The 16,011-nt window shown below is 42.3% G+C and overlaps 1 protein-coding gene across 3 annotated transcripts in view; it reads right to left on the bottom strand.

Annotated features, from left to right (window-relative positions):
- The window catches only part of GLI3 (GLI family zinc finger 3), a 254,324-nt gene that overhangs the window by 13,960 nt on the left and 224,353 nt on the right, over positions 1 to 16,011 (bottom strand). For all 3 annotated transcript variants that reach the window (XM_081930977.1, XM_081930978.1, XM_081930979.1), the window contains 2 exons: positions 3,341 to 3,490; positions 1,411 to 1,575 (listed from right to left, as the gene is read on the bottom strand). In XM_081930977.1, coding sequence (XP_081787103.1) covers positions 1,411 to 1,575; positions 3,341 to 3,490 — 315 coding nt within the window. The remainder of the gene's footprint in view (positions 1 to 1,410; positions 1,576 to 3,340; positions 3,491 to 16,011) is intronic.

The raw sequence follows: 16,011 nt of genomic DNA, 5'->3' as shown, positions 1-16,011 counted from the left end.
AACACTGTCAGGGACTAACCAGCAGGTGTCACTAGTAAACAGCGCTGCAAATCTTTGGGATTCTTCTTGTATGACATTTTTCCTTCGTTAATTCAATCTATCTTATGATACATGCAGAGGAAAATAACATGTATATCATGTGATGTGGGTCCATGTTTATTTTCCTATAGGGAATTAAATACCTCTAACCTTGAATTGTTTTCAGTACAGAAAACATTGCACACCTCAACTAAGTTCAAAAGAATTATGAAAGTAGTTCTGTGAGCCTAAGCAGAACTTTAGAGGAACAGCCCCCCATTAATTTCATTGAAACTGACAGCAGTTTCAAAAGCAGCTTGTGGTGTGGCATGGGATTAGCTTTGGGAAGATAAAAAGTAAACTTTTCCACTGGCCTGGAGCAGGGCCTGCCTGCCCATGAGGCCGACTGAGGTAGCAAGTCTCAAGTGGCCGAATCCAAAGTGTGGGCACCCCCCATCCCCCCTAGAGAAGTGGGAGCAGCTTCCAATGAGATCTCTTGACCTCTTGCAAAACCTTGCCGGAAGCTGCAGCCACAAAATCAATCCTCAGGCCGCAAAATGGGACGGGCTGCCCGTGGACTAGAGCAAGTCCTTAAGTTGGTCCCCGTCCATATTTCAATTTGTTTATTTACTTAGGATTACTCATATGACCCAGTGCTTTGTTCTATTGTACTGGCACACGGAAGTGGCCAAATGCACTACAGAAATATTGTAAGATTTATAAACAGAGGGTTGTATCCAATGGTGGATTCCCAAGTCAGGACCCCCAATTTTCCACCAGTTTCCTTCATGTTTACTGCTCCCATCCAGCTCCTGTAATGAAGCCCCCATCAAGGTAGTACAGCAATACGAAGAAGCAAGGGCTGGCCTTTGAAGTAAGCCGTGCTTTTTGTCTGTTGTGGGGCTTTGCTTTTTGTATTTTTGGCATCAGTTTTGAAGTGACAAAGGTGTAGACAAGAGGGCAAGCAAGCCACGGCACAAAGGAAGTTTGTGCCACCCGTCACACAACTTTTCTTATAGAATAAGAGGTTGCCTGGATCAGCTGCGTTGCACAGGCTGTTTCTCTGGGTACAGCAGAACACAAGCCACTGTTTGTGGCACATCAGCTGAAGCGTATCCATTAGACATAGTGGTGATCTTAATAACAAGTACTTGAAATACGCTGAATAGAAACCAAGGAACATTCTTTCAAGCAACCTTTGCTTTTTAAATATGCCTTTTAAAAACATACTGTTAAAATGATTTATGACCTTCAAAATGTATGCAATGTACTAGTTTTGCATCTTCAAAGTTGTGGGGTGTTTCTTCTTGGTATATATTCTACAATAAATTCTTTTGACAGGATTATGCCTGTGCATGGTTGGAGGATTTTACAGCCCATGTGCTTCCTTACCTCATTGGAATGAGTTCTGTTTTGGTGCTTGGCACGATCAGACGCATTTGAGAATGCTTTGTTGCAGCCCTCATGCTCACAGACATATGGTTTCTCTCCAGTGTGAGATCTCAAGTGAGTTTTCAAGTTTTCTAGCCTGGAGTAGGCCTTTGTACAACCTTCAAACTGCAGACGACATGCAAATATGGATTATTCTGAGCGCTTGGTGTTACAGAAAGTAGAGACTGCGAGGGTGGAGGATAAGCCAATGAAATAACACCACATCAAAGGGAGAGCAGCTTTCCAGGATCTAGCCATAATAGCAATGTGTTCAAGATTTCTTTCTTTTGTTTTGTTGAGCCCATCATAATCCCTGGTTAAAAGTATGTAAGATAAAAGCCTAGCTTGCATCAATATAAAGGGAAGGGTTGTTTAGACACTGTAATGCAATTCTGAGTCTGCCTTCCTTTGCATGCTTACCTGGGAGTAAGCCCCATTTAATAAAATGAGACTTACTTCTGACTAACATGAACTGATTCAGGCTGAAAGTCCTTAATTTTCATTTTTTGCTTGTTTGGTTATAGTTCAGCACTCAATATCTAAATGGAAAAAGTGATCAGAAGAGTCTGAACAACCAAAAAGCAAGTTTCCTAGGCAGTGAATTCTTACGTAATTCACTGTCACAAGGCTTGGTGATGGTAAAGCTAAACTGGCTTTGCTGAAGTACCGTATTTTTCGCCCTATAGGATGCACTTTTTCCCCTCCAAAAATGAAGGGGAAATGTGTGTGCGTCCTATGGGGCGAATGCAGGCTTTCGCTGAAGCCTGGAGAGCGAGAGGGGTCGGTGCGCACCCAGGCTTCGCGGACCTCTCCGCAAGCAGCGGGAGCACTCCCACTGCTTGCGGAGAGTTGCCTGCATGCAGAAGCCTGCACGCGCAGAGCTCAGCGCGTCCAGGCTTCGCGGACCTCTCCGCAAGCAGCGGGAGCGCTCCCGCTGCTTGCGGAGAGTTGCCTGCATGCAGAAGCCTGCAGATTTCCGTGTGCTGCGCTGGTGCTGGCTCGCCAGAGCAGCTTCGTCACGCTGGCCACGTGACCTGGAAGTGTCTGAGGATAGCGCTGGCTCCCGGCCTCTTAAGTGAGATGAGCGCACAACCCTAGAGTCAGACATGACTGGCCCGTATGGGCAGGGGTACCTTTACCTTTTTAAATATCCCAATAAAACCATAAAAACATATACCACAATAAAAACTAAATGTAAAAACTAAAATGTAAAGACAGCTAGAACTGTTCTTAAAAAAAACCTCATCTAAAAAAAAACTTTACTAAGGCTATCAGTCGCAATAGCTGGTTCTGTATCTAAAGCCTTTGGACACCAGTTGACAAACCTTGTCTTCAGCTGGTTTTATGAAATGTAATCAAAAGGACAGAATTCTGACAGATTTAATAGAGAAGATGCTGTTTTTCTCCATCAACCAGTACCGTGGAGTGCATTTTAAATATAAGTAGCATGTTGATTTTAAAGTCATTTACAATATTCCCTTTCAACTAAATCTCAAATGCCATTTTGTTGCACACATGTTCAGAGAGATCTTCTAAACTTCCTTTGCCGCCTGCTCAGCCATGCTGAATAATGCAATGTCACTGAACACCTGGCTGTGCCACTGCCCACCTTTCTGGCACAGGGATGGGCGACTTGTCAGGATGATGCCTACTAAGCAGGGATGATGAAAATTGTAGTCCAATGACAACCGATTAGCCACTCCACTTTAAGATCACATAAGATTAAGTTAAATATCACTGGTTCCAGCACTGATTTCACTGCTGTGCATAGTGCCACATTTTAGGCAGTAGTGTTTCATAAGGCAGCAAAACCTGCCAATCATGTTTGTGCAAAAGGGAAATGGAAACAAGCCAGTGGGGCCAGTGATTTGATTTGGGGCTGTTGACTCACAGTGCATTTGTGTGGCTTTTCTCCCGTGTGCCTCCTCATGTGTACCACCAGCATGTACTGAGCCTTGAATGGCTTCTGCTCTCGAGAACAATCCAGCCATCGACATACAAACTCCTTCTTCTCCCCATGTATGTGATCGTTGTTGATATGCTGTATGGATACAAAGAACATTAATGTCACTTTCTGTCAGTTCTTCATATATGCTTAGAAACATCAGGTCAAGTGAGTCTAATTGACCTGGAAGCAGAACAACACAATGATACTTTTGTGCACAGAATGGCCTTCATATTAACAAATAAGTTACACCTACTTCTGTAAGCCCATCAGTCTCAATGAAAGCCAACTGGTTTTGAGTAAGCAGAAGAGTACCAGGAAATCCAATGCTTTGGATAATTTCTAAGTGAATGTCTTTTTTTTTACAAAGTTTCTCTGAGAGCTGCCTCTTTCTTCTTCTGAATATTCTAAGTTGATCAGAGTTAAGTGTGTGAAAGTGACACAACGTTGGGAACTGCCATATGTAGCAGGTATTTGGCTATTATTTAATGTTCTAACCTAAATTAATTTATTTTTCCTGCTAGTTGCTGATGTACTTTATACCACATCACCTGCTATGGCATAAGCCTTCTGTTCCAATTAAGTAATTCACATAAAATTTAACCTGAATAAATTGCATTCAACATGAGCTGGCTGGCAGGATCAGACCCATATTGTTTTTGAAGTAACTGATATGTTTCAAAGGGTTCCAGATAAAAAATGGAATTTATCAACCCACTGTATTTTAAATAAAGCTGACATTCATACTGCTACATTTCCCATGAAATGATTGCAACGATTACACAATAGCCTGACTGTGTGAAAACAAACCACTATCATCAATAGTCTTCGTATCATGTGAATGCTGCATTTGGAAAACAAACATTGGAGAAACTTGGTAGAATATGTGCTTAAATTGTCCCTAAATAATATATATATATATATATTTGAAATAAACTATGAAGATCAAGCATTCAAAAGGATAACAATATGAGAGTGCAGTAACAAAAATAATAGAAATAGTCCAAAGCTGTTTACATATATTATATTGCAATTCTTACAACAATCTTGTAAGGCTTGGTGTAAAAGTTGGAGACCTCCTGGTACCTGATGGTCTCTTGCTCTGTCTCTGAAACTCAAGAGTTCAGTGTTTGTTTTTTCTCTCAAGGTGGCCAAAATGGCAACCTCAGTATGTTCTAAACAGCCCAGGGCCAGCATAAATCAGGGAGCACCTTCTTCTGTACAGCTCCCATGGCTCTTTAGATGTTGGCAAAAACACGCTGAGAGGGAGCAGGGGCTGCAGCTTCTTTATGGCGGAATCATTATGGAAGGCCCTCCCTAGATGGAGTGGGTCAGGTCCCAGGTCATTATTTTTTAATTGCCTCCACTCCCCCACCCCCCAAAGCTTTTCCTCTGGGCAGATCTGTGCTGATTTAAATGGTTGCATGGCTTCCTAACTGCATGGATTTTAAAAACCACACTGTGATGTGTGCTTTATAGATTATTTGGAGTTAGGAGTACGGAGTTGTTTTCTTTTGTTTCATAAACTGCTGTAGGTGTTGTATGAATGGCAGAGAATGTGGCATAAATATTGACATAAATAAACAGTCACATAAACAAACAAGAACACAATCACCACTTAGCCACTAGGTGGCTGCCTAGTTCAGGTTTGATATCAGACCCAAGAGGTGGGAGGGAACAGTTAGTTCACTTAATATCTTCTCCCTAAGTAGCTCATGGAAAGTCAGTAGTTCATATTTGGCCACAGAAATATAGCCAACCAAACAGGCTTGCTGATCTTCACAATCATATGGCATCCCTGTGGCAAACAGATGTAAGCTCCTTATAAGAGACAACTTTTTTCCTACCATTTGTTCCTTGTGTGTGTGTGTGTTTTAAGTTACAATGGCACACACGGCATATGAACTGAACAGATGTGCTGGACTGAGTACAGCATGTAATCTTTAAGAGTTTCTACTTCAAGTGCATATCTCTGTAGTCCATTTATATTACATGGGCCTGCACTGAGAGTGTACAGATGGCAATATTTTGAAAGTGAATCAGGGCAGTATGGAGAGGTTTATGTGCTTTCCCATTTCCTGAAAGAAAAAGAAGTGACCGCAAAAAAACTCAATTTATTAAATGAACAGCTCAGCACATCTGATTTGTGTGTGTGTGTAAATTACGAAAAAGAAAGAACAGCCCTGTCCTCATCAGAATACAGGAACAAAATAAGATAATAGAATCATAGCATTGTAGATTTAGAAGGGACCCTGAGGGTGATCTAGTCCAACCCCTCGCCATGCTGGAATCTCAACTAAAGCATCCCTTGCAGATGGCCATCCAACCTCTGCTTTAAAACCTCCAAGGAAGGAGACTCCACAACAGAAGTCATCCTACAGGGCGACCAAAGCAGTTTTGTGCCAAAACCAGGCCTAAGCCCTGCCGAAAATGGATCTGGAAAATCAGTTTCCCCCCAGAGTGGCTGGTTCTTTTCTGTGACCACCTGCTCAAGAACTTTGCCCAAGAAGAAGAGATTGGCAATCGGCCGATCATAACTTTGATCCTCCAAATCCAGGGAGGGTTTCTTGAGGAATGATTTTACCACTACCTCCTTCATGTAGGCAGCCAAACCCCCTCTCAAAACGATGTATGAATCACCTCCCTGGCACAGCTGGACAGGGGACATGTTAGGAGAAGCCCCATGTCAGTCATGAAGTCCTGAGCCACCCCGCAGCCAGTTGCCTCAGTGCAGATGTTAAAGTCCCCCCAAAACTAGCAGTCTGGGAGGGAGTGTGTGTTTAATTGTTTAGACGATTATTGTCAAATAGTTTGGGGATGTTTCATGGAAGGGAAGTAAATAAAACAGTCTTCATGAAATGATCAATATTCATCCTAAAGCTGCCTTTCCCAAACTAGCTTGAGAACCATGTCCTCTAGAGGAAAGCCAAAATGTTCACAAGCTTCTGTTTCCACTGCAAAACCTGCCCTTTCTGGGAGTAGAAAAATGTAACTTGTTTAGTTAATTAATTAATTTCATGAAATTTTATACACTGCTTGATTGTAAAACACCTTAAAGTGGTTTACAGAAAGATAAAACAATAAAACTGAGAAACCAGACTTTAAAACATAAAAAAGTTACAATAGTAATTAAAATTCACTTCAACTTTCTAAAGCATCTAGGTGGGCTTGTCTAAATTTATAAGTTTTTAGCAGGCACTGGAAAGAGCGCAGCGAAGGCACCTGTTTGATCTCAAAATGCAAGGAGTTCCAAAGTGAAGACGCTACCACACTAAGCAATTCAAGTTCTCACGAATGTGGAACGGGCATTCCATGGCATCTGTGGCAGTGCCAGTTCCGCTGATCGAAGGAGTCCACGTGGGCACTTGTGGGGTGAGGCAATCTCATAGGCCTTGTTTCTACCTCACTCATTTTCCCAGCACCCACAAAACGAGTCTTCGGTGCTCATCATGAATTAACTTAATCTTACTTCCTTTCACATCTTCTATTTCTGCAAGGCTGACACCAGCTTTCTCATAAGTTTAGATCTCTTCCTTTGGTCCCTGATATCTGCCCTTGTTCTTTTAAAAAGCAAATATATATGAGTGCACAGCACTCACATAGAAAAGCAATTGTGTTAGTAAGAATGAAGGTGTTTATCTACTTTATTATGCGTACCATGCACACGCTTTTTAGCCAAGATTGGCTGCACAATTTCAACACAATTAAAATCCAAGATACAACATACAATGCTGGAGGTGTCTCTGTGCTGGAAGAAGAGTGGGACTGTTTACACCTCACAATCTTAGCTTCAGTTTTTGTTTTTTCCTTTTGCATTTTGCGTTGCTCTTACCAGATCCTGCTTGGCTATCCCTTCTCTTTAATTAAAACCACTTGCAGAAACTTCAATTTAAAAAAATCACCATAGGGTCAGTATTCTGATGTCTGCAGTAAGATCTACTGCAGTTTTTTCAAAGCGATGAAAGAAGTTACACAGAGTTGCCACAAATAGTATACAATGCTTCATTTAAATCCCATTTATGGGATTGTGATTTGAACAAATGCCAAAAAGGGATGAGCTAACTGGCTAAACTGTGCAGGCAGTCTAAAGGGAGCTTCAAGTATTAAACACACATATTACATGAACACTCTCATATACGCAACCAAAGCCTTGACAACTGAAGCTGAGAATCTTTTCAACTTTGACATCACAAGCACTATTACCGATTCACCACATTAGCTATAGACTAAGGATAGCTACCAACCTTTCCTTTTTCTTGCGAGGAATCCTATTCAGAATAAGGGAATTTCCCTTTAAAAAAGGGAAACATTGGCAGCTATGAGACTAAGCTCCACAGGATTGAATTCCTCCAAGGTTTGGCTTAGAGTGTTATCCCAACCAGATCTCATGGTCAAGCTCTCTCCTCACTGTCTGTGTGCTGTATGTAACTGAGAACAACTCTTGGTTACAGCCTGTGGTTACTGAGGTGAGCTTAACCTTGAGTCCTCGTTTGGACGACCTGCTAAGCCAAGCCTTAGCTTACCTCAGCATAGTGCAACAATAAAAAGAGCTCCTCTCCAGGGGCCTGCACCAGAAGATGCAATGTGCTCTAGTGAATACTAGAATGTTAAGTTTTCTGGCATCAGAAACCAAACACAGAACCAAACAGAAGATTATCAGGTAGCAGAAAGCCTTTGCATTGACCAGGCCTATATCAGTACGTACCATGATCTTTGCCCAGCTAACACAGCAGTACTTTCTGCCACACACCTGCCTCTAGTTTAAGCTCTTTTTCTGTCTTGGTACAGGGGTGAGTTAGCTCAAATGGCAGAGTGCTGGATCAGCAATGTGAGAGGTAACAGGATCACTGTCTACATTCTCCAGCCGTCCTCCCTCCTCTTCCTTTAGCAGGGGCTAAACAGGAACATGGTTTGTTCATGCAGAAGTTCCCAGATACACTTCCTGGCATCTGCGGTTAAAAGCATCAGGAGATGGGACCCAGTAGACCATACTGGGTGAGATGGAGAAATAGGCTAACCTGGTATAAGGAAACAGCCTATGACTCCTCTGGCTCCAGCTCAATCCTTAGCACATATAAACGTAAAGGACGGTTAAGTCCAGTCAAAGGCGACAACGGGGTTGCGGCGCTCATCATAGGTGAGTGATCATGAATACAAACATATGCACAGTACACGAGATGCCTGTGACCTTTCCAACCCTTTGGGTAGATTCGTCTATATTGGGTATTTGTATGCAACATACAAATATAAATATAAACTCCTGATGCCTGGTCCCAGTCCCCACCATACAAAACACATTACTGAAGGCCTAGGTGTCTAAACTGGGCCAAGGTCTACTATAATCATTTTTCTGAACAAAAACCAGCAAACAGCATGTAGGAACATTTCCCCCAACAACCACCTATACTTCATTTGGACAGCCATTACATGGACAGAAAAAGATCCTAGATGCATTTACAGCTGACATTTTGTTCTGCAACAACCTGCAATGTGTTATCCTATATTCTGATTCTATTCTCCTTGTGCTGTTGCTTATGCAACCAAAATGGCAACAACTAAGCATAAGAGGGAGGTATCAATAGACTCAGGGTAACCATGAGGTTTTCAGAAGTATCAAAAGAATCTTAAAAAGGAAATCGCTAAGGGGCAACAATGAGGAGGGCACATGCTCAGAACATGAGAGAACAACTGGAAACTGGATGGCAGGGGGAATGAAAAGGACTGCCCATTCACTTGCCCTCCAGCCAGCCAGCCCTGCCTCTTGCTCCATTGGCAGCCAGCTCACATCTGTTCACTCTGTGCAACCTCCTGCTTGGGAATGGAGAACTTTGGTGGTGGTTGGACCTTCAGACACACAAGCAGACAGCATTTTGTTGTGAGGCTCCTCATGCAGTCTGGTTCCCTTTCTGTTTCCCTTTCTACAGTTTGAGAGCTACCTTTCTGGAAAGAGCATGTATAAAAGAATGAAGTTGCCACAAATAACATGCAATATTTCAAACAACATAAAACTTGCAACAGAATTCCCTTGAAAACGTTCCAAAGTCTGTGATCTACTTCCAGGTTCTTTTATTCCGATAATTACCTTTGGATTTTTCATGGTGTTTTTGACTCCCTTGGTCTCCGCTATGGGAGAGAATGGCTAGATTTTAGTCTGCAAAAACAAAGAGCCTTCTGAAATAAGAGTATTATGTAAAACAGAAGCTTTACTACAGCGCATAATAAGGATTTAGAGAGTTTCAATTTATAATGTTTTTAACCTTATTATACCCATGAAATGTCACATTCCAGGGACTAGATGAGGATTTTCCCCCTCCTAACAAAATTTAATTTTGTGCCTTATGGTTATTACTTGTGGGGGGTGGATTCTTCTGTATATACTACACAGCTCATCATGTTTGTTGCCTCTTTGGGGCAAAAATACCCTAATGAAGCTGACTGACAATAGATTCAAGAAAGTCTAAAGGAAGTACTTCTCAACACAACGTCAAGCTTTTGGAATTTGCAGCCACTTTAAAAAAGTCATTTTAAAGAGGATTCAACAAATTCACAGCGAATATGCTATTTGACATTTGTCAGACCCATGAAGGGTGCATGGCTCTGAATACAAGATGCAGGAGACTTTCCCTAAGCATCCAACCTGTCATTTCTGGAAGCAGCACTGGGCTAGATGAAGCTTTGGTCTGGTCTAGCCTATTAAGCAAAACCAGTGCTGGGAACAAACTAGTTTGAACCAGTTCAAATATCTCTGAACTGCACCTGAAAGCAGTTCCCATAGTTGCCTTATAAGCAGAACGTGAACTTTCATTTGGGAATGGAACTTTGAACAATTTCTAGTTCATTTTCATGTTCAATTCTTTCACATTCAGCAAATGTTTAAACATGGAAAATACAGACCATTCCTTTATTAATTTATTTAAAAACCGTTTATATACTGCCAGCTGATATAAATAATCAAGAGCAGAAGCCACAGCTAGTGCCTAGTGCAGCAGCTAGACTGCTGGGAGCACATGGCTGACAACATGGGCCATCTTTGTCAGAACATCTGCACTGGCTGCCCAGGTGCTACTGGGTCAGGTTCAAGCCCCCGGTAATAATACAAAAGCCATAGACAACTTGGTTCAGTAAGTGCTGCCTGGACTTACGATATATCATCTTGATCACTGATGGTTTTCTCCAATGTTACAGAGGCAGGACCGCTTTCAGCTGCAAGTCAGTCATAAGGTGTCTCCAGGCTCATGCTGAGGAATACTCGTTCAGCACAGATTTGGAAAACATACTTGGCTGTTAAACCCAGCCATCTCCTGTAGAGTTTTTTTTTAATGCTGACAGGCCTATTCAGTTGTTTAAATTCTTTTAGGATTTGTCAGTCATTTTAATGATTCTTTTGTATTGTTTTATGGTATTTTAAATCTCATTGTATTTACGGTATATATGTGGTTACTCAGAACGCAAGGGAGAAACGTGCTAAGAGGAAGGCACGCTTGGCAAATCTACACTGTAATCAACTCCCGCCCGGGAACCAACGTCCCCACTGTGGAAGGACGTGTGGGTCCAGAACTGGCCTTCACAGTTACTTATGGACTCATTGTTAAAACTGTGTTTATGGAAGACAATCTTATTCGGCTACGAGTGATCACCAAAGATCAGTTGGCAGTATATAAATATTTTGCATTTCTATACACATCCACCCTCAGTGATTTATGTGATGAGCTGACATGATGCATGGTCTAGAAACCAAGTCTTATGAAGAACTGTCGAGCTTGGTATGTTTAGCCTGGAAAAGAGAAGACTGACAGGAGATACGATAACCATCTTCAAATATCTGAAGGGCTGTCACATGGAAGATGGAGCAAGCTTGCTTTTTACTGCCTGGATGGTAGGACAAGAACCAATGGGTTGGCTACAAGAAAGGAGATTCCAACTAAACATACGGAAAAACTTTCCGATGCTAAGAGCTGTGGAATGGACTCCCTTGTGGGCTCTCCTTCCTTGGAGGTTTTTAAGCAGAAGTTGGATAGCCATCTGTCATGGATGCTTTAGTTGAGATTCCTGCATTGCAGGGGGTTGAACTGAATGATCCTCAGGGTCCCTTTCAACTCTACAATTCTATGATAATGTCTTCAAACAAGCATACATTCAGAACACAAACTCAACTTACAATACTGAAAACTGTGGTGGCTCCGTGTTTGTGGAATGCTCTCCCCAAGGAGGCTCGCTTGGCACCCTCGTTACATATCTTCCGGCGCCAGGAGAAAACGTTTCTCTTCAACCAGGCGTTGGGCAGATAAACATTCTATGGCCTTTTAAATGTGTGTGTGGGAGGAGGTTATTGGCTTGGTTTGCTTTTGTTTTATTTGTATTTTGTCCTTTCATTTTGTATTTTTATGTTGTGAACCACCCTGTGATCTTCGCACGAAGGGGGTTTAATAAACAACAACAGAGTAATTTAAGGGTGGAGAACCTATGGCCCTCCAGAAGTTGCTACATTACATCTCTCATCATCCATGACCACTGGGAATGCTGGCTGGGGCCAAAGGCTCTCCAACTCCCTAACTCAGAAGCGGGCAAATCCCTGTATGCCCATCCAGTAATAATCTATTGCTACAAGTTCCACACTGCATAAACATGGAGTTGTGTGGCTGAAACAATGACATAAGGATTTAAGCCATTCTCGGGTTGTTAGGAGGCATCAGTCTTTACAAATCCATAAGGTGCCATAATATCTTAAGCTCCTTCAAATACTCAGGGATAAGCAGGGCCTATTTATTGGCACATCGTGAAAAGCAAGCACCGCGGCATATCCATGCTTATGCACGCTTGGTCTGGCACTCTTCCTCATTTTCTGTGTATTAATTTTAACTACACTACTTCCATAAACAGACTGGGCAGTTGATTTCACAGTATGAGATACAAAAACAGTATTATTCATCCCAGAAGCTGGTAAGTAGTTGATAAACCTTTGGATAACCACAGATGGCTGATCTAAATGATCAAATAAATCAGGTAATAAGAACTTCCTGGGAATGTTACACTTCAATATGTACAGTACAGGTACCTCTCAACTTCTGCAAGTTTAACTTGTGTGCATTCAGCTTTACCCACTTGGCAAAAAAATTAAATTATTTTTAAAGAGGGGGTTGAAATGGGGGAGGGTGTCGAGGGGGGGGAAGATTTTGAGAATCCCGCCTGCCATGTGTTTTCACGATATGCAATTTTGAATTTATGTGCTAACTCCAAAATGTAACCCCAGCATAAATTGAGAGTCACCTGTACTTCAATTGCATGTCTGAATATCCCCCCCATGTCAAAATATTCCTGACTGAAGGTTCCTTTTCCATGAAAATGGTTCTGCTCCACTATTTCCCCTGACATGTGTCTCTTCTATGTGCAGAAACTTTTTGACTTAGAGAAAAAAATCAAATATGAAACAATCCACTTATATCCTAAAACAGTACAGCCCCCAAAGAGAGAGATAACATGGTATTTCTGCGTTTGGTACTTAGACTTACACTGATGGAAGCTATCAGCAAATTATGATATTTTGGAAATGTTAATGTCATGAATAATGAGTTCTTCCGCAAAGGGTAGAACACTGCACAAAGACCTCTTGCTTGAAGTCCCCCTTTCTTTACCAGCAGTCCTGTCTCACCTTATTCAGTCCTTCCTTGCTGTCTAGACTCCTCCATCTTCATTCCCCAACCCATGAATCTTTGAAGGTCAGGCCACTTAGATGACTCAGCAGGGCAGGGATGGGGAACATGTGGTCCTCCAGATGCTGTCGGACTACAACTCCCATGATCCCCTGCCCCTGGTCACAATGGGAATTGTAGTCCTGCAATGTCTGGAGGACAAGAGCCACACATTCCCCATCCCTGCAGTGAAGGATGGAGCAAAACAGCAGTCAAGAAGTTACTTCCAAAACACTGGCCCCAGATAAACTACCCCCCCCCCCAAGTAGGCAATCTGAGCAGTAAAATTGGCCTGTGGGTCATGACCATTTTTTGCTGTGCTGCACAGACCTTCACACTGGAGTAAAAGGGTAAATCTGAGTGTGGCATTTTTCTTACTGGCGCCCCTTCAGTTTGCTGAAGTCAGCATTAATTTGGGCCATATGATGCCTGCTAACATTTTAGTAAAGTGAAGTAAATAAGAGAAGCAGATTAGCAGCTTGCATGTCTCTTTTTTGAGGGATCTGAATACAGAAGTCCAAAATTCTCTTGATAAAATTTTGCTCCTCTTTTGGCTTCCCTTGAAATTCTTTGGGCGTTTCTTTTGAGCTCCCCCCGCCCCCCAAAAATGCTGAGATGTTTCACCTGGCAGGAATTGCCAAAGCAGCTTTGAATTTTGATGGCAGCTGTGTCTATGGTGGAAAGAAGGGAAGGGAAAGGTACTACCAGATGTGCTTTGAATAGGACCCTAAAATTACTCCCTACATAAATCTTCCATAGAATTCAACATATTGGCCTTATATTTTTTTAAAAAATGTAGCGTATTGAATCCTTAACTTTAATATGCTCAATAGACACATATTAAATATAGAATAATTTTCTATAGATTATGGGCATGGGGGGTAGCTAAATAAAAAATAAACAAACTGTTTCAGTGTATCTGAATAAGTGTGCATACACATGAAAGCTCATACCAATAACTAACTTAGTTGGTCTCTCAGGTGCTATTGGAAGGAATTTTATTATTTTATATTTCATTTTATTTCGACTATGGCAGACCAACAGAGCTACCTACCTATAACTGTTTCAAACTACTAAGTGGCCCAGCCATCAATAGCTGGATGCTTTCTTATATGGAACAACTGCAGGCCTTTATCTCTGTCTGCACATCTCATCATAAAATGAAAACATGCTAATGTACACATCAGCAGTGATTGGTCTTCCTTTGGCTCCAATGCTCCCGCAGAGCTCAGATTATTGTTCTTCACCTCACCATGTTTAAAATACCCTTACTTAATCCACTGCTACCATTACTGTCTCAAAGGGATGGCCTATTAATCAATCCTATTGGTGTTTTCATCACCCATCAATAGGTTAACCATGTCTACCATAGACATTTTAATGCTAAAGACAGAAAAGTCCCCAAGGATGCATCAATTGTTGGCCACTGTACAAAGAAAACACTGTATTCTCTGCCGAGGCTCTTTCTGTAGCAATTTAAACACAGTGAGGCAGACACAATATCCTGGAGAGGAAAACCTGCCTTATTACATTCCTGACCCAGGAGAAAGGACCTACCCTTAGGACATACGCTCAATCCACTGGGGAGCTGCAGAGAGGAAGTCATCTAATCTTAAAAATAAAGACAGTCGTTCCTTTTAATCTCTGATAAATTATATACAGTATTTATACATGCAAAATAAATGCATTTTTCTGGCTGAGCCTGAAAGGGATTCCTATAACTAGATTTTAAGTCTCTGGGTGTTTGCGCAGGCTTTGAGAGCTTGCTAGTAGAGTATTGAAAGACTGGAAGGTTTTCATTCCTGTAAGATCACGTTGCTTAACTTGAGATACACGTCTACATGGAAAAGTACTGAAAGTCTGCTAATAGCAAAGCAGTAGGCCAGAGAGGCAGCAATTGTCACAGGAAGTGGGGCCTGAACCAAAAGTCCTCATGGTCTAAGGCCAGGACCTGGCCAAGTAAGCTACTTAGGACGACTCCTTGTGCTCAGGCCCCAGAGAACTCTTCAGGCAAGAAGAGAGGTGGTTCTGCAAGACTGGCACTTGTGTCCAGCAGGCAGCGTGAGGTACCTGGATTGGCCAGGGCATGCATAAATACTAAAAATGTGGCTTTGCTACCCTTGGCGAGTCAATAGTATAGAAATCCCAAACCCCATGTTCCAATATCTGACTTTGTGGAACCTGGGTTAGAGAATAAACATTCCAGGTCTGGCTACTGGTCTGGCCACCCAACCAGTCATATCCATCACAATGGCACGGATGCTTGAACTGGCTTGTTGCTTTTGCTCTTCCCCAATCTCCTCTGCACAATCTGAAACTAAAGACACCCCAACCCACCCCTCTCTGAGAGCAGGGTGTTATGTTGCTTTGTTATTAGCTCAAGGGCTAACAGAGGAAGCTGACATTTTAATGACTTCTGCGGAAATCGTCCTGAATTTCAAGTTTTCAGCAGTGGGCCAAAGTACTAAGTCAGAGTTTCCACACAACAAGGAGGCTCAAGGGGTGCAGTTCAGAGAGTAAAGTACACCTAGCCTTGAGTGGTTTCCAAACTTTGTAATTCCTTGGCTTGAATATAACCTCGGTCACTTGTAATCCTCACCTCATCACGGCCCCCCTGTCCCCCCTCATTGCTGTAGGATCACTTCAGGGACAAAAACATCCCACTCGCCAGCAGAGGTAAGTTAACAGCTGTAAGTTAAGTGGGTGGGCAGTCAGGTGGGGGGTGGATGCTGATGGGTGGAAGGGAGCCTGGACATCAGGAGTTATGGAGCTGGGACTGGAATCACAGTTAATTCATTCACTAATTCTCCCCCTCATTCCAGCTCTCCCACCCCCCAGCAGCCTGGATTTCTGTGTGCTTCTCTGTCCCTGCTCACTTGAACCTAACTTTGCATGCCAAGCCTCTTAATCATCTTCTCTGTTCAACTT

This window comes from Podarcis melisellensis, assembly GCF_964234715.1.
Source record: "Podarcis melisellensis genome assembly, chromosome: 12".
In the NCBI taxonomy this organism is placed as follows: Eukaryota; Metazoa; Chordata; class Lepidosauria; order Squamata; family Lacertidae; genus Podarcis; species Podarcis melisellensis.
This window is presented reverse-complemented; position numbering and strand designations above follow the sequence as displayed.